Genomic DNA, 22311 nt, shown 5'->3' on the forward strand with positions numbered 1-22311 from the left:
TGACGACTGAGCAGGACCTCCTTGCGTCCGCACGCGCGTCGACGTCACTCTGTCTCGCCCTGCCCCGGCGGGCGTCGGAATCCTCCGCGGGTAGGCGCGGTCAGTTGGAGCGTCGCAGCGGTCGACCAGTCGTGGAGGGCGTGTCCTGCGGTACGATGGCCGTAGTGTTGCCGGCAGTCGTGGAGGAGCTCCTGAGCGAGATGGCCGCGGCGGTGCAAGAGAGCGCGCGAAGTACGGGATCGAGGTCGTGTGTGGCTGCGCGGTGGGCGCGAGCCCGGCATCCGGGCACCGCCGGGCCGGGAGGCAGGAGGCGGGGCGTCCGGGCCTGGCCTTGCCTTTTTTCCATGTGGTTCTCTAAACCTCTTGTTCGTAAAAAAGCAACCAAAAAAAAGCGAAATTGGAACAAGTAAAAGTCAAAACGATTCAGCAAATATTTAGGGTACAGCGCAGTTGCAGGAGCCCCTCCGTCGGATCGAGTAGACCAGTGGGGACCGAAGTGCTGAGAGCTGGCTGGGTCCCTGGGAGGGGTTCCCGCCCGGGGGTGGAAGGGACAGGAGCCTACAGTGAGTGATAGAAACGTGGAGTTCTGGATTATTTTAGACGAAATTTTGAATTATTAAACTTCTTTTTCTCAAATTCTGATGTTAACATTAAAGTTAATGCTTTCATACACTTTAAAAAGTAGGCCCGGCGCGGTGGCTCACGCCTGTAGTCCCAGCACTTTGGGAGGCTGAGGCAGGTGGATCAGCTGAGGTCAGGAGTTCGAGACCTCAGCTGAGGTCAGGTTTCAGCCTGGCCAGCATGGTGAAACCTCGTCTCTACTAAAAATACGAAAGATTAGCTGGGCGTGGTGGCGGGCGCCTGTAATTCCAGCTACTCAGGAGGCTGAGGCAGGAGAATCGCTTGAACCCGGGAGGCGGAGGTTGCAGTGAGCTAAGATCGGGCCATTGCACTCGAGCCTGGGCAACGAGCGAAACTCCGTCTCAAAAAAAAAAAAAAAAAAAAAAACATTTTGAGAACCACAAACCCTAAATGCGTATGCAATCACTGGAGTAAATCTGGGTATTGTGAAAGCACCATTTTTTTTCTGACCAGCAGAGGATGCTCTTTGGCTATGCTTGCCAAAATCACTTGAGAAGGGTTGAACTCAAGATGTGTTCAGAGTATGCTAGGATAAGATCAAATCAAATTTGATCTAATCAAAATGCATTGACTAATGAACTACTCTCACGATGTAAAAATGGCCAGCTTATAAATAACAGCCATATTAGGCCCCAGAACTGCCACTGCTTATTCAATGTGGATGTCTTTTGTTTTAAAAGTACTGTACTGCATTTTTGAAAGGGTTTATCTTGAGTTGCTGTTTTTAAGGAACTGAGAAAAATAAGCCAACTTTTGTTTTCTCATCTCAGTCAAAATTAAGGAGACTTAAATATATGTGCTTGAAAGATTAGTGCAGCCAGGTATTCAAACATACTTGATTCCAAAAAAGATGGGAAAAAAGCCAACTGATGTTAACTTATACAATTGTTCTGGGCTCTAAGATTTGATGGCCTGAGGGTTTGGAATACTGTCACTTTAAACAATCATCACCAGAACTGTTCTGTGTCTGAATAGATTAATCCATACACTGACAGTAGTTTGGTTTTTTCTTTTTTTTTTTTTTTAGGCAGAGTGTTGCTCTGTCTCCCAGGCTGAAGTGCAATGGCACCATTTTGGCTCACCGCAACCTCCACTTCCCGAATTCAAGCGATTCTCCTGCCTCAGCCTCCCAAGTAGCTGAGACTACAGGTGCATGCCACCACACCCAGCTAATTTGTGTATTTTTAGCAGAGACGGGATTTCACCATATTGGCCAGGCTGGTCTTGAACTCCTGACCTTGTGATCCACCCACCTCAGCCTCCCAAAATGCTGGAATTACAGGCATGAGCCACCGTGCCCAGCCAGTTTTGGGTTTTTTCCCTCCTGCAAGAAGGTTCACAAGACACATTGACAGTCCTGAAGGGGGCATAATCATTGCCCCTGACACCCATGGTTCAGACACAGGGACCAATGCTGTTGATTCATGTTTATTTTCAGCAGCCCTGTTTTATGTGTTTTTAAAAATCTTTGTTCAGACGGGCGGATCACGAGGTCAGGAGATCAAGACCATCCTGGCTAACACGGTGAAACCCCGTCTCTACTAAAAAATAGAAAAAACTAGCCGGGTGACGTGGCGGGTGCCTGTAGTCCCAGCTACTCGGGAGGCTGAGGCAGGAGAGTGGCGTAAACCCAGCAGGTGGAGCTTGCAGTGAGCTGAGATCCGGCCACTGCACTCCAGCCTGGGCGGCAGAGCGAGACTCCGTCTCAAAAAAAAAAAAAAAATTCTTTGTTCTATTAATGTAAAGTTATACACCCTTCCTAACTCCCATTCTTCAGTGGTAATTTTTTTAGATCAAGATTCCAAATTTATACTTGTATGATATATAAACTAGTCACAGTGGAACCATGAAGGAAGCTATGATTACTTTTCGTTTTCTTTGTAACTTTTGGATTTCCCTGGAGTTATAACTGTCTTGGTTTTATTTACTTGTTCAGTTTTTTACATATTTATTCCTACTTTAACCTCACATCCTTTACTAGTATTCTCAATCTCCCCTCAAGATGTTCAGATGAATGAAGTGTGCTATCAGTTTCACCTTCCTGAAGACATCTCTAGAGCCTTCTGACTTGCTTAATATGGACTGGCTAATCTCTTGGCTGTTTCCTGAGATCTCTCTTCACCATTATTATCTGGGAATTCTCTGTATCTATGTTGGGTGTTATGTTTAGTATATCCTACAGTTTTCTTTTTCTTGGTTTACTACTTTTTTTTTTTTTTTTTTTTGAGACAGTCTCACTGTCACCCAGGCTGATGTGCAATAGCATGATCAAAGCTCACTGTACCTTAGACCTTCTAGCCTCATGATCTTCCCACCTCAGCCTCCCAAGTGAGTATCTGGGACTGCAGGTGCACAATACCACGGCTGCTAGTTTTTTGCATTTTTTTTGTAGAGACAGGGTCTCACCATGTTGCCTAGGCTGAACTCGAACTCTGGGGCTCAAGAGATCCACCTGCCTTGGTTTCCCAAAGTGCCAAGATTACAGGCATGGGCCACCGCACCCGGCCCATGTAAATTTTTTTTTTTTTTCTGAGACAAGGTCTTGCTCTGTTACTCAGGCTGGAGTGCAGTGGCACAATCATAGCTCACTGCTCCCTCAACTTCCCCGGCTGAAGAGCTGCTCTTGTCTCAGGCTCCTGAGTAACTGGTACCACAGGTGTGTACCACCATGCCCAGCTAATTTTTGTATTTTTTGTAGAGACAGGGTTTCACTGTGTTGCCCAGGCTTACTACCTTATTATATGGCACACATACTCTGCCAGCTTCCTGAAGAAGGGGGCATGAGATGTACTTTTTGAGGCTTTCTTTTCTATTTTTTGAGACCAGGTCTCACTCTGTTCTCCAGCCTTGAGTACAGTGGCGCAATCACACCTAACGCCCAGCTGATCATTTTATTTTCTGTAGAGACGGGGTCTTCCTTTGTTGCCCGGGCTAGTCTGGAACTCCTGGGCTCAAGCGATCCTTCTGCCTTGGCCTCCCAAAGTACTGGGATTATAGTTGTGAGCCCCCACACTGGCCCCTTTTTGAGGCTTTTTATGTCTGAAAAAGTTGTGGGTTTTTTTTTGTTTTTTTGTTTTTTTTTGAGACGGAGTTTCACTTTTGTCACCCAGGCTGGAGTGCAATGGCACGATCTCAGCTCACCACAACCTCCGCCTCCTGGGTTCAAGGGATTCTCCTGCCTCAGTCTCTCGAGTAGCTGGGATTACAAGCATGCGCCACCATGCTCGGCTAATAGTTTTTGTATTTTTAGTAGAGATACTAAATGTTGGTCAGGCTGATCTTGAACTCCCAACCTCAGGTGATCTGCCCACCTCAGCCTCCCAAAGTCCTGGGATTACAGGCGTGAACCATCGCGCCCAGCTGAAAAAGTTCGTTTTCTACCCTCACACTTAAGTGATTGTTTGTCTAGGTATTGAATTATTTGTTGGAAATATTTCTTCAGACATCTGAAAATCTTATTCCACCTCCTGGCTTCTAGTGTTACTTCTGATTTTTGTGTGTGACTTTTATTTTCTCTGGAAGTTTGAATTATCTTTTCTTTATAACCAGTGTTCTGAATCTTCCGATAAAGTTTGGTTTTTTCACTTCACAGTGTGGGCACACAGTGGGCCCTTTCAAGCTAGAACTTCATGTCCTTCAGCTGTAGGGAATTTTGAATTATTTGACTGATGAGTTCCCTCCATCTGTTTTCTCTGTTCTTTCCAGTATTTGTGTAATTAAGTTACTGGATGTCCTCTGTTGTCCTTCTGGTTGACTTACTGTGGCTTCTGTGTTTCTTTTATATATTCTCTACTTCCTGGGAACTTTCTTCAACTTTATCTTCCAGATTTTCTGTTGGATTTCTGCTTTTTTTTTTTTAAGAGATGGGGTCTTGCCGGGCACAGTGGCTCATGCCTGTAATCCCAGGATTTTGGGAGGCCAAGGCCAGCAGATCACCTGAGGTCAGGAGTTCGAGACCAGCCTGACCAACATGATGAAACCCCGTCTCTACTAAAAATACAAAATTAGCCGGGCGTGGTGGTGCATGCCTATAATCCCAGCTACTCTGTAGGCTGAGGCAGGAGAATCGCTTGAACTTAGGAGGTGGAGGTTGCGGTGAGCCAAGATTGTGTTGTCGCACTCCAGCCTGGGCAACAAGAGTGAAACTCCATCTCAAAAAAAAAAAAAGAGAGAGAGACGGGGTCTTATTGTATTGCCCAGGCTGGCCCCAGACTCTTGGTTTCAAGCAGTCTTACTGCCTCAGCTTCCCAAGTAGCTGAAAGTACAGGGACGTACCATGTATTTTTAATTTATAACTTCTTTTCAGAAAATTTATTTTTTCTCATTATTAATTTTTCTTATTAATGTTTTGTGCCTGTTTTCTGATTGCATTAACTCTTTTCTAATGATAAAATATTAATAGATGTTTAAAATTTTCTCCTTTCTGCAGTTTTTCCTCTAACTTTCTTCTGTTTGTTTTATTCTGTTTCGTTTTTCCTTTGTTGTCTGGTAACCCTTGGCTGTCTAGTCATATTTCAGAGTGGAAGACTAAAAAGCTTCTTGGAAGCTCTGGGTGGTAGAGGGGCATATGGAACATGAACGTCATTATAGTTGTTCTCACTAGACAGTTTAGTTGGGGAAACCATTTCAGAGTCATTCCCACTTCTCTTGGGATATACCCAGGGAAGACTTCCAGTCTCCTGGCTGGAGGGCGAAGGCCTGATTGCTCGTGTTATGGGAGCCATGTTAGGGAAGAGAGCAGGAGATCCTGTTTTCAGTGTGACACCTTGACTTTCACTGTACCTAGTATTTTTCCCTAGTGCAGATAGCCTATGTTTGAACTTCTCCAGAAGATAAACCTAGCTCTTTTGCCAGAATGAGGGAAAGGCAGTCACCTAAAGCTGTGGAGGGAACTGGGGTGCCACTACTTCTCAAACGTACTTGAAAAGAGTCTTATTTTCATATCCCTGCTTCATCCCCAGTGAAGCTATTTGGTGCCAATTTGTTAGGGTTTGGGGAAGGGGAGAGGTGGATTTTGCAGTGTAACTCAGGCTGGTGCTTGACTCTCCCCATTGCTAGCCTAGGATTCAGTTTTCTTAGGTCTTATAAATCATTTTCCACTCTTCTGTCAGCTTCCAGTGTATCATAGCTGTTGTTTCTCCCTATCCTTCTCATCCTTTGGAATTCATACTTTTAAAAAGAAATCTAGCCGGGCGCGGTGGCTCACGTCTGTAATCCCAGCACTTTGGGAGGCCAAGGCGGGTGGATCACTTGAGGTCAGGTATTTGAGACCAGCGTGGCCAGCATGGTGAAATCCCGTATCTACTAAAAATACCAACAAAAATTAGCTGGGCGTGGTAGTGCATGCCTGTAGTCCCAGGCTGAGGCAGGAGAATGGCTTAAACCCAGGAGGCAGAGGTTGCAGTGAACCAAGATTGCACCATTGCACTCCAGCCTGAGCGACAGAACAAGGCTCCATCTCAAAAGAAGAAAAAAGAAATCCTTTTATTATGGTTTTAGTGGGATTTGGAGAAGGAGTAAAACCAGATGCATAGGTTCAGTTGACCATCACACACAGAAGTGTTTGTAGTTACAGTTTTTTTTTTAAGATTTTTATGTCAATGGTCACTGGCTTAATATGATTAACGTTTTTTCCATTCTCATTTTACAGTTCCTGATGAATATCTGTTATCGTAAGTACATATACTGTTGTGTTTGATTATTTTTTTAACCATTAATGTTAAAATCCTTTCAACATCAACTCTTCATTTTTAAAAATATTCTTGGCCGAGCACAGTGGCTCACGCCTGTAATCCCAGCACTTTGGGAGGCTGAGGCAGGTGGATCACAAAGTCAAAAGATCAAGACCATCCTGGCCAACAGATTGAAACACCTCTCTACTGAAAATACAAAAAAGTAGCCGGACGTGGTGGCAGGCACCTGTAGTCCCAGCTCCTCGGGAGGCTGAGGCAGGAGAATCACTTGAACCTGGGAGGTGGAGGTTGCAGTGAGCCAAGATCGCGCCACTGCACTCCAGCCTGGGGACAGAGTGAGACTCCGTCTCATAAATAAATAAATAAATAAATGAAAGATAAATAAAAATATTCTTACTACCAGGCACTGTGACTCACACATGTAATCCCAGCACTTTGGGAGGCAAAGGCAAGAGGACTGTTTGAGCCCAGGAGTTCGAGACCAGCTTGAGCAAAATAGGGAGACCCCCATCTCTACAAAAAAAATGTTAAAAATAGAATAAAAGTCTGGGCACCATGGCTCACACCTGCAATCCCAGCACTTTGAGAGACTGAGGCAGGTGGATCACTTAAGGTCAAGAGTTCAGCCTGACCAACATGGTGAAACCCTGTCTCTACTAAAAATACAAAAGTAGCGGGACGTGGTGGCACACACCTGTAATCTCAGCTACTTGGGAGGCTGAGGCAGGAGAATTGCTTGAACCCGGGAGGTGGTGGTTGCATATCTCACTGCAATTGTGCCATTGCACTCTAGCCTAAGTAACAAGAGCAAAACTCTGTCTCAAAATAAATAAATAAATAAAAATAAAAAATACTCTTATAAACTAGGAATAATATTTTCTTGACATGATTCTTAAAAATTGTCTCAATTGAATAGCCAACATGATATCCAGTATTGTCCTATTTGCCACTCTTATTTAACACTGTTTTAAAAATTGTGGCTGTTGGCCAGGTGCAGTGGCTCACGCCTGTAATCCCAGCACTTTGGGAGGCTGAAGCAGGCAGATCACCTGAGGTCGGGAGTACGAGACCAGCCTGACCAACATAGAGAAACCCTGTCACTATTAAAAATACAAAATTAGCCAAGCATGGTGGTGCATGCCTGTAATCCCAGCTACTCTGTAGGCTGAGGCAGGAGAATTCCTTGAACCCGGGAGGCGGAGGTTGCCGTGAACCAAGATCGCCCCATTGTAATCCAGTCTGGGCAATAAAAGGGAAACTCTATCAAAAAAAAAAAAATTGTAGCTATTTAACACATGAAAAAGAAATTAGAAATGTACCTATCTGCAAGGAAAGACAATTACCATTTATTTGCAGATGATATGACTACTTAAATGAGAGTAAAATAGAGTGGTCAGTTAGTTCAAAATTGCAGAGATCAAAAAAGTGAAAGCTACCTAGGTATAAGTGATACTTAATTGCTGACATACACTTATATTTAAAAGTCCTGGCCAGGTGCGATGGCTCACGCCTGTAATCCCAATGCTTTGGGAGGCCGAGGCGGGTGGATCACCTGAGGTCAGGAGTTTGAGACCAGCCTGACCAACATGGTGAAACCCCATCTCTACTAAAAATACAAAAACGAGCCAGGCATGGTGACAGGCACATGTAATCCTAGCTACTCTGGAGGCTGAGGCAGGAGAATCGCTTGAACCCAGGAGACGGAGGTTGCAGTGGGCTGAGATCGTGCCATTGCACTCTAGCCTGGGTGACAGAGGCAAGACTGTCTCAAAAAAAAAAAAAAAAAAAAAACCTGTTCCAGGAGGATTGTTTGAGCCCAGAAGTTCGAGGCTGCAGTGAGCTATGATTGTGGCACTACAGTCCAGCCTGGGTGATGTGAGACCTCGTCTCTAAAAAAATAAAAGTTCTGAAGAATATATACCAAGCTCTACCACTGTTTTTTCTTCGGGGCAAGGAAGGAGGTAGAATTGAGGGAAGGGCTGTAACCTTTACTGTATTTCTTAAATTTTTAATAAGAATTAAATGTTACTGGAAAAAAATGTACTACTTTAAAAACAAAAGGGCAAAGAATAAAAGATGCAAATAACCAAATACTTTGGGAGGAAAAAGATAAATCTTACTAGTGACCACAAAAATACAAATTAACATAACTTTTCATCTAGAAAATTAGTGACCACAGAAAAGAAGTTGACAGAAATATGGGGAAAGGGATCATTTATAACAGGAATGTAAATTGCAGGGTAACAGGCAATAGAAACTTTAAAACGTACATATTCTTTGACCCAGAAATTCCACATAGAAGAACATATACCCAGGAATTAATTATAGATGGACGTAAAGATTTTACAGTGAGGATATTCTTAGTGTGATGAATATCCAGTATTGTTTGTGGTAGCAATAAAACCTAGAAACAATAATTCATGGGGTTTGAAGAGAATAAAAATGATTCATCTTTACAGTAGAATTATTCGTAGCCATTAAAAGTGATATGGAAAAATCTTTAATGCATTCAAGAGATGTTCACAATAGGTATTATAGTGGACAGAGCAGGTTAAAAAAAAGTCTTTTTTTTTTTTTTTTTTTTTTTTTTTTCAGAGTCTTGCTCTGTCGCCCAGGCTGGAGTACAGTGGCGCCACCTCAGCTCACTGCAGCCTCTGCCTCCCAGGTTTCAGCAATTCTCCTGCCTCAGCCTCCTGGGTAGCTGGGACTACAGGTGCCGCACACTGAGGCAGGCGGATGATGAGGTCAGGAGTTCCGCCCGCCTCAGCCTCCCGGGGTACTGGGGTTACAGGCATGAGCCACCACACCTGGCCTTAAAAAATCCTTAAAGGTAACTGCTATGATTGATTGGTAAGGTTCCCGACAAACTATTTCATTGTGTTTTGTATTTTGTTATTTTGTAGACTAAATCTTCATATGTTTAATATAAAAATTCAAAGCACTCTTTTCTATTTCCCCCAATAATTTGTTCTATATGTGGCTGGTTTGTTAAAAAATGAAGAAGTTGAACATTTTAATTTTGAAGACTGACTAGGTTTGTCTTACTCTGTGTTAAGTCATATAAGTTCTTTAAAACATTAACTTTTCAGTTTGAGTTTAACCCTGCCATTTTATTTTCTAGTTTATAAAAATAACCCACACTTAGGCCAGGTGCGGTAGCTCATGCCTGTAATCCCAGCACTTTGGGTGGCCAAGGAGGGAGGATCACAAGGTCAGGAGTTCGAGATCAGCCTGGCCAATATGGTGAAACCCCATCTCTACTAAAAATACAAAAATTAGCCGGTCATGGTGGCACATGCCTGTAATCCCAGCTACTTGGGAGGCTGAGGCAGGAGAATCGCTTGAATCTGGGAGGTGGAGGTTGCAGTGAGCCGAGGTTGTGCCACTGCACTCTAGCCTGGGCAACAGAGTGAGACTCCAACTCAAAAATAATAATAATAATAACCCACACTTACAAAAAACTTTTATTGGAAAATAAAACCTATAAAAAGCATCAATAATCATACCACCCAGTAATAATCACTCTTAAATGTTTTTATTTTTAAACAGAAAATTTGAAACATACATATTCTTTGACCCAGAATATGTATGTTTTAAAATTTTTGTATTTTTAGTAGAGATGGGGTTTCACCATATTGGCCAGGCTGATCTCGAACTCCTGACCTTGTGATCCTCCCTCCTTGGCCACCCAAAGTGCTGGGATTACAGGCATGAGCTACTGCACCTGGCCTAAGTGTGGGTTATTTTTATAAACTAGATAAACTTAAATTTTGGCTTTACTGCCTTTTATAAACTTAAATTTTGGTTTACTGCCTTTTCCAAAAATTAAATTTTGGCCAGGCATGGTGCATCACGCCTGTAATAACAGTACTTTGGCAGGCTAAAGCTTGAGGATCACTTGGGGCCAGGAGTTTGAGATCAGCTTAGGCAGCACAGAGAGACCCTGTCTCTACAAAATCAAAAAATTAGCTGGGTGTGGTGGTGTATACCTGTAGTCCCGGCTGCTAGGGAGGCTGAGGTGGTGGGAGGATCACTTGAGCACAGGGGGTTCAGGCTGCAGTGAGCCATGATTGCACCACTGGAATCCAGTCTGCCTGGATGACGACCTTGTCTCAAAAAACAAAACAAAACAAAAAAGTCCGGACACGGTGGCTCACGCCTGTAACCCCAGTACTTTGGGAGGCCGAGGCATCAGGAGTTTGAGACATGGCAAAAGCCCATCTCTACTAAAAAAAATATAAAAATTACCTGGGCATGGTGACCTGCACCTATAATCCCAGCTATTCGGGAGGCTGGGGCAGGAGAATCTCTTGAACCCAGGAGGCGGAAGTTGCAGTGAGACGAGATTGTGCCACTGCTCTCCAGCCTGGACAACAGAGTGAGACTCCATCTCAAGGAAAAAAAAAAAAATTAAACTTTTAATTTTGACATAATTGTAGCTTTCCTTTAAGAAAGTTAACATGCTTGAGAGTTCCTAAAATATAATTTTCTTTCCAATCTTTCTCACTTAACATTATAAGAATTTTCTCACATATAAAAATTTTTTCCTGTGTATCATTTAACAGTTGGAGAGCCTTATTACTAATCCAAAAAGTATACATTTAATATCTTCAGATGGACAAACTTAAAAAAGCCTGATAATACTGGTGTTAGTGGGGACATGGAGAAAATAGAAGTCTGGTTTTTCTGTCTGTTTTTTTTGTTTGTTTTTTGAGACGGAGTCTTGCTCTGTCACCTGGGCTGGAATGCAATGGCGCAATCTCGGCTCACTGCAACCTCCGCCTCCCGGGTTCAAGTGATTCTCCTGCCTCAGCCTCCTGAGTAGCTGGGACTACAGGCGTGTGCCACCACGCCCGGCTAATTTTTTGTATTTTTAGTAGAGACGGGGTTTCACCATGTTAGCCAGGATGGTCTTGATCTCCTGACCTCTGGTGATCTGTCTGCCTCAGCCTCCCAAAGTGCTAGGATTACAGGCGTGAGCCACCGCGCCCGGCCTGAGAAAATAGAAGTCTTAACGCAGCGCTGGTGGGAGTGCTGTTTTCACTTTTTTATGTGTTTTAGTTTTTTTTTCTTTTTCTTTAGAGATGGGGTGTCGCTACATGCTCACACTGGTCTTGAACTCCTGGACTCAAGCGATCCTCTTGCCTCAGCCTTCCAAAATGCTGGGATTACAGGCATGAGCCACCACACCTGGCCCCGTTTCCACTTTGGAGAGCTATTGGCAATATCTATTAAAGTTGAAAAATGAACATATCCTTTATTTACATAAACTAAAGGAGGATTTTCAGAGATGTATGCCAAAGGATACGTATGGGGATAATCGAGTATTATTTATAATAGTATAAAATGGACACAGAATGTCCATACATAGGGTATTTAAATAAAATTCAGTGTGTACATATAATGGAATATTATTCAAAGGTAAAGTAAAAACAGATGTTTGTCAAACATGCCTCATTTTCAAAAATGCATTGAGTAGAAAAATGCAAGTTGCCAAAAGAATTCTATGATATTTTATATTTTCTTTTATTTTTCATGAGCTATTTCAGGAACAGCAAAAAGAAGGGGTCTACAATATATCTTTTATGTTTTAAAACAATATCATATATGTATATGCATACATGTATGCACATGTGTTTATTTATGTGTGCATACATATGTTCTACATATAATTTTTTTTAATTTTTTTTTTTTTTGAGACGGAGTCTCGCTCTGTAGCCCAGGCTGGAGTGCAGTGGCCGGATCTCAGCTCACTGCAAGCTCCGCCTCCCGGGTTTACGCCATTCTCTGGCCTCAGCCTCCCGAGTAGCTGGGACTACAGGCACCCGCCACCTCGCCCGGCTAGTTTTTTGTATTTCTTAGTAGAGACGGGGTTTCACCGTGTTAGCCAGGATGGTCTCGATCTCCTGACCTCGTGATCCGCCCGTCTCGGCCTCCCAAAGTGCTGGGATTACAGGCTTGAGCCACCGCGCCCGGACATGTTCTACATATAATATTTAATATGAACACATTAACAGGAAGGAAACCAACAAATGCATGTGGTTACCTCGGGGATAAGGGGAAGGTAAGAGGAAGTACAGGAAGCACTACAAAGAAGTATAAAGAGGGCTTCTTTATCACTAACAGTGTACTCCCTGTATTAAAAATATAATACAGGCTGGGCACTGTGGCTCATACGGTAATCCCAGCACTTTGGGAGGCCGAGGCGGGCAGATCACCTGAGGTCTGGAGTTTGAGAGCAGCCTGACCAACATGGAGAAACCTCGTCTCTACTGAAAATACAAAATTAGCCAGGCGTGGTGGCACATGCCTGCAATCCCAGCTACTTGGGAGGCTAAGGCAGGAGAATCGCTTGAACCCGGGAGGCGGAGGTTGCAGTGAGCTGAGATTGCACCATTTGCACTCCAGCCTGGGCAGCAAGAGTGAAACTCCATCTCAAAACAAAAAAAACATATATATATATAAAAAATATATATATATAAAATATATACACACATATATATAAAATACAAGAAGATCTGAAGTAAGTACAGAAGATATTATCATTAATTCTGGGGAGTGAATGGGTCCATGGGTTTTGCTGTATTATTTTCCTTTTTTCGAAATTAAAATGAATTTTTAAAAAATGCTAAGGCTAGTGATCCTTTGGGTCAAGTTACTGAGGTGACTTTGAGAATCAGGCCTTCTAATCTGAAGTGTTTTTATTTCACAGGCTGAAGTTTCTCTTTGGCTCATCAGCCACCCAGGCCTTGGACCTAGTTGATCGACAGTCCATCACCTTAATCTCATCACCCAGTGGAAGGCATGTTTACCAGGTAGAAGTCCACAGATGGGGGTGATCCCTACAGAAACCCCTTAGGACAAAATGTTTTCTTCATCTCTGTAGAAGCTGGTGACTAGCTTTAAATATTTCCTCAACTGTTAAAAAGCTTTTGCCCCAACTTGGTAAAATTAACAAATTGATAATTTTTAAAAATTTTTATTTACTTTTAACTGACAGAAATTGTCTATATTCATGGCATATAACATGATGTTTTGATATATGGATACCTTGTAGAATAACTAACTGAATCAAGCTAAATAGCATATCTAATACCTTACATACTTATTTTTTTTTGTGGTGAGATCACTTAAAATCCACTATCTTAGCAATCTTCAAATTTACAGTACTTCAGTCTTTTATTTCTTTGTTTTTATAGAGACAGGGTCTCACTCTGTTGCCCAGGCTGGTCTCAAACTCCTAGGCTCAAGCGATCCTCCCACCTTGGCCTTTCAAAGTATTGGGATTACAGACACGAGCACCATCCCCGCCAATACTTTGTTATTAAATATATTCACCATGTTGTACCATAGTTACCCTGAACTTATTTCTCCTAACTGAAATTTTATACCCTTTGACTAATATCTTCCTCTTCCTCCCCCACCCCAAGGCCCCTGGTAACCACTATTTCTTCTTCTATGAGTTCAACATTTTTTTTTGTTGTTTTAAATAAAGACAGGGTCTTGCTATATTGCCCAAGCTGGTCTTGAACTCCTGGCCTCAAGCAGTCCTCCCCTCTCCGCCTCCCAAAATGCTGGGATCACAGGCATGAGCCACTGCACCCAGCCTATGAGTTCAGCTTTTTTTAGATTCCACATATAAGTGAGATCATGTGGTATTTATCATTCTATACCTGGCTTATTTCACTTAGCATAGTTTCACTTAACAAAATCCTCCAGACATTTTTGTAACTAAAATAAGATGGCTGGGTGTGGTGGCTCACGCCTGTAATCCCAGCACTTTGGAAGGCCAAGGCAAGCGGATCACCTGAGGTCAGGAGTTCAAGACCATCCTGGCTAACATGGTGAAACCTCCTTTCTACTAAAAATACAAAAAATTAGCCGAGTGTGGTGGCACACACCTGCAGTCCCAGCTACTCGGGAGGCTGAGGCAGGAGAATGGCTTGAACCTGGGAGGCAGAGGTTGCAGTGAGCCAAGATCGTGCCACTGTACTCCAGCTTGCAAAACAAGAGTGAAATTCCGTCTCAAAAAAATAATAATAATAAGATAAATACCTACTAACTGTACCTAAGAGCATTGTGTAGAAGTCTGCTCACCTGGCATGGTGGCTCACGCCTGTAATCTCACCCTCTATTGACCCGGGCAACATAGTAAGACCCATCTCTGCAAAAACCCAGCAAGTTTATTTCTTTTGCAGGAAACGGAAATGCAGAAAAGTAAAGTAACAGTCACATCTGGCTACCCCACACTGCCTGTCTTATGAGACATGAATAAAGACTATATAAACAGGGAGCCAGACTCCAACCACCTGACCCTTCTCCCTGTACCACCCAACCCCAGTTTAGCTATATGAGACACAGTGGTAAGTGCAGCTGGGATTGAAGGAAGGAAATCATGAATGAAATGAAAATATTGGCAGTGGTGTCCAAAATTTTGTGTCTGTCTTGGAAGCCATGTGTCTTGTGTCTGTCTAAAAGCCATCAGCTCTTGTATGTAATCCAGGCCTTACTGAGACCAGAAAAGGGTAAATTTTTCAGAGTTTGAATTCTGGTTTATTTACAGTTATCTTCTCAGAGGTGAGACCATATTGGTTAACTCTCATTGAAAGATCGTGTGAGTGGTCTTAGGGAGTGAATGGCTCGAGCAAAGCCTGGTTGGGCAGATAGATGCCTTTGCTGAGTGAATTAACTTGCCCTTCCTCACACTGATCTGGTAAAATCTTCATGCATTTCTGCATTAAGGAAAATATGGTAATTAGTGTTGGTTGCTGTGTTTAAAACTTTTGGATGGACAGGCATGGTGACTCACACCTGTAATCCCAGCACTTTGGGAGGCCGAGGCAGGTGGATCACCTGAGGTCAGGAGTTCAAGACCAGCTTGCCAACATGGTGAAACCCCGTGTCTACTAAAAATACAAAAATTAACTGGGTGTGGTGGCGGGCGCCTGTAATTCCCGCTACTCGGGAGGTTGAGGCAGGAGAATCATTTGAACTCGGGAGAAGGAGGTTGCAGTGAGCCAAAATCTTACCATTGCACTCCAGCTTGGGTGACATGACAAGAGCAGAACTCCATCTCAAAAAAAAAAAAAAAAACTTTTGGATGGTATTGGCCTACTCAAAAGAGACTGCCTATTAGATGAATTTTCTCATGGAGAATTTAGAGATTAATAATCGAAGTCACTGAACTTACAGTTTGTACCTGAGGAGGTGTGTCTGTCCTCTTTCCTGGTGTTTTTATTTTTGGTTTTTAGGTAGCTAAAATACCCGAAATTAGAGGGACCTTCAGGTTTTTCACTTTGCTTTAGTTTGGGATATTTGGTCTTGATTCCATTATGGGCACAACACTTGACCTAGGCAAGCAGACTTTTGTTTGAAATATTTTAATTACTGTTGACTTTTTGTTCTTCCCATTGGTCAACAGTAACTTGTTTATTTGTTTAGTTTTTGTCGTTCACATCTGGTATATATTATATTGCTTTATTAATTATAAAATACTAACTTCCAAGAATTGTTACTGTCATCTTGGACTTTGAATTAAATGAAGCTGCAGAAATCTTATACACCCTCAAATTAACCTTAATGGTTGCATTGTATGGTAATATAGTAAGAATTTGGCTGAATTCAGGAGTTCTATGAGATGATAAAAGTTGAGTCACATACTGCCTCAATGCCCCGCCTAGTTATCTTTTCATAGGTCAATCTTCATCCCATAGGTCAACTCTAATATTATTGTTCTCCAGATGTAATGTGAAAAAATTCTAAAGTCATTGTTATGTTGCTGACACCTGAGTTGTTTTCTATACTTTTTTTTTTTTTTTTGAGGCGGAGTCTCGCTCTGTTGCCCAGGCTGCAATGCAATGGCATGCTTGGCTCACCGCAACCTCTGCCTCCTGGGTTCAAGCGATTCTCCTGCCTCAGCCTTCTGAGTAGCTGGGATTACAGGTGTGCACTACCACGCCTGGCTGATTTTTGTATTTTTAGTAGAGACGGAGTTTCACCATGTTGGCCAGGCTGGTCTGGAACTCCTGACCTCAGGTGATCCACCACCTTTGCTTTCCAAAGTGTTGGGATTACAGGCCTGAGCCTCCGCACCTGGCCACTTGTTATACTTTTTTGGTTCACTTAAGAAGGGAGATATTTCAATCAGGAGAGGCTAAGTTATGCTGTGGTAACAATGACCACAAATCTGAAAGGCTTACAAAAACAAAGTTTCAGATCTCATTCATGCTGTGTATCCACCAGGAGTCAGTTGTAGCTCTATTCCAAAACAGCTTCATGCAGGGATCCCAGTGAGTGAAGCAGCCCATATCTGGAACACTGTGAATCTCAAAGAGAAAAAGGAAAACATGGTACACAATTTTTAACATTTTTCTGCTTGGCTACTCAGATTTTACTAAAGCAGGTCACATGGCCAGCCTGTATTCAACAGGACAGGAATGTATAATCCTGTTTTCAGAGAGAAGCACCCAACACAAGGAACAACAGAGACACTGTAGAGTGTCCTAAGAGGCTTGGAGCAGTCATAAAATAAAACTGTACCCATGAATGGATGACCTCGTACATGGGTCACCTCTCCTGGTGACCTAACTGAAACCACAGTAGAACCATAGTAGAAACCACCTCCAAGTGAGGTTCCTACAAGTGCAGTCAGCCATGGTCTGAGTATCCTCTTTCCAGCATGTTCCTTTTTTAAAAAGCTCTCTCCTTCTGGGGATAAACATTCCAGACTATAAGCAGGAAAACTAGGAGCAATTCCTGTAAGAGGAAGTTGTTTTTTCACTGAAGGGTGAAGGAATTGAATTATGTTATCCTTAAGGTCAATTTCCAGTTCTAAATGTTTCTAACTCAGATTTTGCCTGATTATTGGGTTCATTAGTTGTCTACTGCTAGATAAGCGAAAAGCAAATTCAAAATTTAACCTCTTTCAGTGTTTATTGCTTTAGGCAGTTGAACTTTTTTTTTTTTTTGAGATGGAGTCTCAAAAAAAAAAAAAAGAATTATACATGTCACTGCTGGATGGTGTGGGTTTTTTCTTTAGGATTAAGTGAAAAACAATCTGCTTTAATGCTCTTCCTTCAGTGTAAGCTTCCACACATGCGGGGAAATCTCTCCATTGATACTGAATGGTCTAGGTGATATGTTAATAACACGTCAGAGCCTTACGGTAGGTAATACGCAAGGTGTGCTTTTTCAACACCTAATTTGTAACTGGGCGGAAATTTTTTTTTTTTTGAGACAGAGTCTTGCCCTGTCCCCCAGGCTGGAGTACAGTGATGCAATCTTGGCCCACTGCAGCCTCCGCCTCCTGGGTTCAAGCGATTCCCCTGCCTCAGCCTCCTGAGTAGCTGGAATTACAGGCACTCACCACCACGCCCAGCCAGTTTTCATATTTTTAGTAGAGACGGGATTTCACCATATTGACCAGGCTGGTCTTGAACTCCTGAGCTCATGATCCTCCCACCTCGGCCTCCCAAAGTGCTGAAATTACAGACGTAAGCCACTGTGCCCGGCCTGAACTGAAATCTTGAATGTGTTCAGTAGGTATCTTCTTACCCAATCATTGGCCATTTTTGGTAACTCCCAAGGAATTCTGACTGTCAAAAAACCACACTGAGGCTGGCTGTGGTAGCTCATGCCTGTAATCCCAGTGCTTTGGGAGGCCAAGGTGGGAGGATCACTTAAGCCCAGCAGTTCAAGTCCAGCCTGGACAACATAGCAAGACCCCATCTCTACAAAAAATGTTTAAAATTAGCATAGTGTGGTGGTGGTGCACGCCAGTACTCCTGCCTACTCAGGACGCTGAGGTGGGAGGATCACTTTAGCCGAGGAATTGAAGATTGCAATGAGCTATGATCACACCACTGTACTCCAGCCTGGATGACAGAACAAGACCCTGTCTCCAAAAAATAGAAATTTTAAAAAAATGTTAATAAAAGCTGTAGTGGGATAACTGCATTATATGAACCGCTGAAAATGCGACAAAAGCGCAGCACTGGAACCTGCTGTTTGTTCTTGCAGTCAGACCACACCTGTAGCTTCATTCTCTGCGGGTAAGAAAGGTTAAAGAATCCTAGGAGTGCTAACATTGTAATTCAAAAAAAATTTTAAAGTTCTTGCTTTTTCATTTAGATTGCCATCTGAGAGCCTAAAAAGTGCTTTGAAGGCCGTGTGGCAAATTCCTAAGTGGCAATTCATTATAAAATCACCCTCAGGACATTTCTGCTTCCCTCAGATACTAATAAGAATCTTACGCCTCCAACTGGGAAGTTAACTCTAGGAATGAAGACCTCAACAAAAAGCTTTTGACTGGCTGGTGGTAGAGAGACTTAAACAAAGGATTTCTCTAACAAATTTGTGCAATCATACTACAGATGTATCTTGTTTTTCCTGTACCTTTCCTTTTTGTCCCTCTTGACCACCACCAAGACTGTTAGACTGTGCCTCTTCCCAGCCCACTATGTATCAGGGTCCTCCTTCCATCCTGCTAGATGAGTAGGCAGATCTGGGCCTGCCTCTTTTCCTGAGACCTCCATCCTTAACAGCTGAGTCATTCCTTTCACAAGGGTCTTTGCTTTATTTATTCTCTCTGCTGTCCTGTTCCCAAATGCTTTTCAAAAGCCTCTTCCCAGTTTCTTCTTTTCTTCTATGACCTATCTTTATTTTAAAGACGGGGTCTTTGTCACCCAGGCTGCAGTGCAGTGGTGCAATCACAGCTCACTGCAGCCTTGACCTCCCAGGCTCAAGCATTCCTCCCCTCTCAGCCTCCCAAGTAGCTGGGACTACTGGCATGTGCTACCACACCTGACTTTAAAAAAATTTTTTTTAATAGAGACGAGGTCTCACCATGTTGCCCAGGCTGGTCTTGAACTCTGGGGCTCAAGTGATCCTCCCACCTCAGCCTCCCAAAGTGCTGGGATTACAGGCTTGAGCCACCACACCTGGCCTGAGACCTGTCTTACTCCTGCCCTGCTACTGACGCTTTGCCTGTTTTTACTCTCTCTTTAGGTATGTAGGAAGCTTTAGAAATTTACACACCTGCTGTGAAATACCAAAGGTTAAGAACCCCCACAATGAAATGTAGATGAGAGATTGCCCCTCCACTTCCTTCTTACAGTCTGCCCATAGAGTGGGCCCCATGAACCACTAGGCGTCGGAAGAGAATGGTCTATGTGGTTGGTTGAACTAATCTGAAACTTTTCAATTCCTTTATATGAAGTCCTAAAGGTAAGCACTGAGGTGAGGAAGGGAGAGTCTGCACGCTGGAGGAAGAGAAGTTGTTTCGTCTTTCATGTAAAACATAACTGCAGTTCTTCTCAGTGCAATTTGCAGAGCAGCTCTGAGTCTACATAGATAAAAAGGGAAAGAGGTGGTTTTTCCAGCACATCATCTGAGGTCTGATCCCATCTATCCTTTCTTTGTAGGTGCTTGGAAGTTCTGGTAAAACATACACGTGTCTGGCTTCTTGTCATTACTGTTCATGTCCTGCATTTGCCTTCTCAGTGCTACGGAAGAGTGACAGCATCCTGGTGAGGACGGGGAAGGCTCTTCCCACTGTAGTTGAATGTAGAGAGAAATTGGCCTTACTTTGTGGTTTAACTATTCTACAAAATGGGAATCTTACTACATGTTGAAACAAATGGTAGCTTTTTGTCCTTGACTTCAGTTAGTCATCTCTTAGGGGTTTAGCCTCTCAAAATGCAATGTCATTTTTAGAACTACATCAATTTCCTGAATTTTTATTTAAAAGATCATGAGTGAAGCTTTAAGAAGGAAAAAAAGGGGAATTAGATGGCCCCATAAAAGTATGAACTAAAATTCGATGTTGGCAACTTTGCATATCCTACCTTCAGCCATGTCGTATATCTTTGCACTACCTGTAAGACAGCCTGACACCACACTTGACCTTCACATGGGGCATGAGTACCTTCACCTATTCCTTTAAGCCTTTGCCAATTTCATCAGAGTCCAGATCATGAAGCAGAAACAGGACATACTCATACACACCTTATTCCAAAGGGAAAAACGCCACCTTCCTGAAAGCAGGCAGCTATTTTTTAAGTCTTGCCAAAGAAGCAAATAATGGTGTCCACTCCATTCTTCCCTTCTTTTACACTTTTAACTTCTTAAACATCTTGGGACCTGGCTGGCAAGTTGGGTATACCATTGTACAAGAGACCACATTCATAACTGATGTGCCGGAAGTTTATCTCAACTGCAAGAGACAGGATTGAACCAGGGCCCCTTCAGGATCTAAAGCTGTGTTCTCTGATATCAGCTGCAACATAAAGCTGTGTTCTCTGACATCAGCTGCAACATAATCATCTCCCCAGAAGCGTGTACAGGCCAATGTATGCAAGAGTTTCGCCACTACTCCCCGCCCCCCAACCCCAGAAGTATAACACAGTAGCTAAGAGAGTAGCCTAGAGACTCTGATGAGCATCTGGGTACAATACCTGTCTTCCTAGGGAGCTGTCAGATTTCAGTGAGGTAATATGTGGAAAGCACTTCACAGCATAGTGCCTCAAGGAATGTTAGCCATTGCTGTGACAGCTTTCTGAAGGCAAGGAAGAAATATCACTTAGGACTAAAGTGAGGAGCGCAGCTAGTCTTGGTTTTCACCATGGGTTACATACCTTGTGCCTGATGGATCTAAGCCGTTTTCCAAAGCAGCAGGCAAAGTAAGTCTGTCTTTGTCCACTCTGATTTCTAAAGAGAATACACCTGTCTCATCATCTTTATCTGCAGTTTTTATTTATTTATTTTTTGAGATGGAGTCTGGCTCTGTCGCCCAGGCTATAGTGCAGTGGCGTGATCTCAGCTCACTGCAACCTCTACCTCCTGGGTTCAAGCGATTCTCATGCCTCAGCCTCCTGAGTATCTGGAATTACAGGCGTGCACCACCATGCCCAGCTAATTTTTGTATTTTTAGTGGAGATGGGGTTTTGCCACATCAGCCCAGCTGGTCTTGAACTCCTGACCTCAAGTGATCCACATGCCTCGGCCTCCCAAAGTGCTGGGATGACAGGCATGAGCCACCATGCCCGGCCTGTCCACAGGTTTTAGACAATCAGTTAGAGACCCTGTAATCTGTGTGCTCTCGTCTTTTCCTGCCAAATAAGATGGTAATGAGAAATCTTGGTTAGACTGGCCAGCCTCGGCCCTGCCTATTTCTAATAGGTGTGTGTGTTTTATATTCCAGTGCAAGCATCTCTTGGCAGTTTACCTTAGTCAGGTTATGAGGACTTGTCAGCAGCTAAGTGTCTCCGACAAGCAGTTGACTGACATATTATTGATGGAGAAGAAACAAGAAGCATAAAAGGTACAGATTGAGCATCCTTCTTTCAAAATAGAATCCTGTCAAGAAATGCATTTAAAATGTCACGATTCACAAGGAAAAGAGGTGAAATAGATCTTCAGACACTTCATGTTACTATCCCTTTTCCCTCCAGGACTGCAGGAGGTGCTGTGGGTTGGAGCCGTGGGCTGTGGAGGGTTTGCGTATGATTAGAAGCCTTGTACAGTCTTCTCAAGAAAAACCCTAAGCCAGTCTCTGAGGTGCTTGGGTAAAAAATGTCCCTGGATGGAATCAAGATTTTAAATTCAAATAAAGCCTAATATCATGTTGTGTCCACATTACTTAGCCTTTTATTTTGAGACGGAGTCTCACTCTGCTGCCCAGGCTGGAGTGCAGTGGCATGATCTCAGCTCATTGCAAGCTCTGCCTCCCAGGTTCAAGCTATTCTCCTGCCTCAGCCTCCTGAGTAGCTGGGACTACAGGTGCCCACCACCACGCCCGGCTAATTTTTTTGTATACACACAGAGTTAAATTATTTTACTTAGTAAAATTTTCACACTTTGGGTTCCAAGAACTTAACGAAACTTCAACTTTAGAGAGAAGCAAAATTCCCTACCTAGCTCTAGAAGGCAGAATTTGGTAGAGGAGGGATCCCATTTCACCAGTTTCTTCCCCACGGGT

At 43.2% G+C, this 22311-nt stretch overlaps 1 protein-coding gene across 7 annotated transcripts; it reads left to right on the forward strand.

The window, feature by feature from the left end:
* The first annotated feature begins 43 nt into the window (after positions 1 to 43).
* Positions 44 to 21968, forward strand: ZSWIM7 (zinc finger SWIM-type containing 7). 7 transcript variants are annotated; one of them, XM_065532287.1, is made up of 6 exons: positions 44 to 231; positions 6293 to 6314; positions 13048 to 13150; positions 19757 to 19861; positions 21535 to 21654; positions 21785 to 21968. In XM_065532287.1, exons 1-5 carry the CDS (start codon positions 156 to 158, stop codon positions 21649 to 21651), a joined length of 423 nt encoding a protein of 140 aa, XP_065388359.1. In that variant the 5' UTR covers positions 44 to 155; the 3' UTR covers positions 21652 to 21654; positions 21785 to 21968. The 7 variants fall into 7 exon arrangements, with proteins under 7 accessions (XP_065388359.1, XP_065388358.1, XP_073874775.1 ...); XM_065532286.1 differs by having other exon boundaries at positions 21535 to 21968; XM_074018674.1 differs by lacking the exon at positions 19757 to 19861.
* Positions 21969 to 22311: the final 343 nt, after the last annotated feature.

Source organism: Macaca fascicularis, chromosome 16, assembly GCF_037993035.2.
Source record: "Macaca fascicularis isolate 582-1 chromosome 16, T2T-MFA8v1.1".
NCBI lineage: Eukaryota > Metazoa > Chordata > Mammalia > Primates > Cercopithecidae > Macaca > Macaca fascicularis.

Excerpts from the sequence above, each read along its gene's own strand:
- ZSWIM7 (XM_065532286.1), top strand. The coding sequence starts at position 156 with ATGGCCGTAGTGTTGCCGGCAGTCGTGGAGGAGCTCCTGAGCGAGATG. Across the intron at positions 232-6,292 it reads GGTGCAAGAGAGCGCGCGAA|TTCCTGATGAATATCTGTTA; the intron begins GTACGGGATCGA and ends CTCATTTTACAG. Across the intron at positions 13,151-19,756 it reads GTGGAAGGCATGTTTACCAG|GTGCTTGGAAGTTCTGGTAA; the intron begins GTAGAAGTCCAC and ends CTTTCTTTGTAG.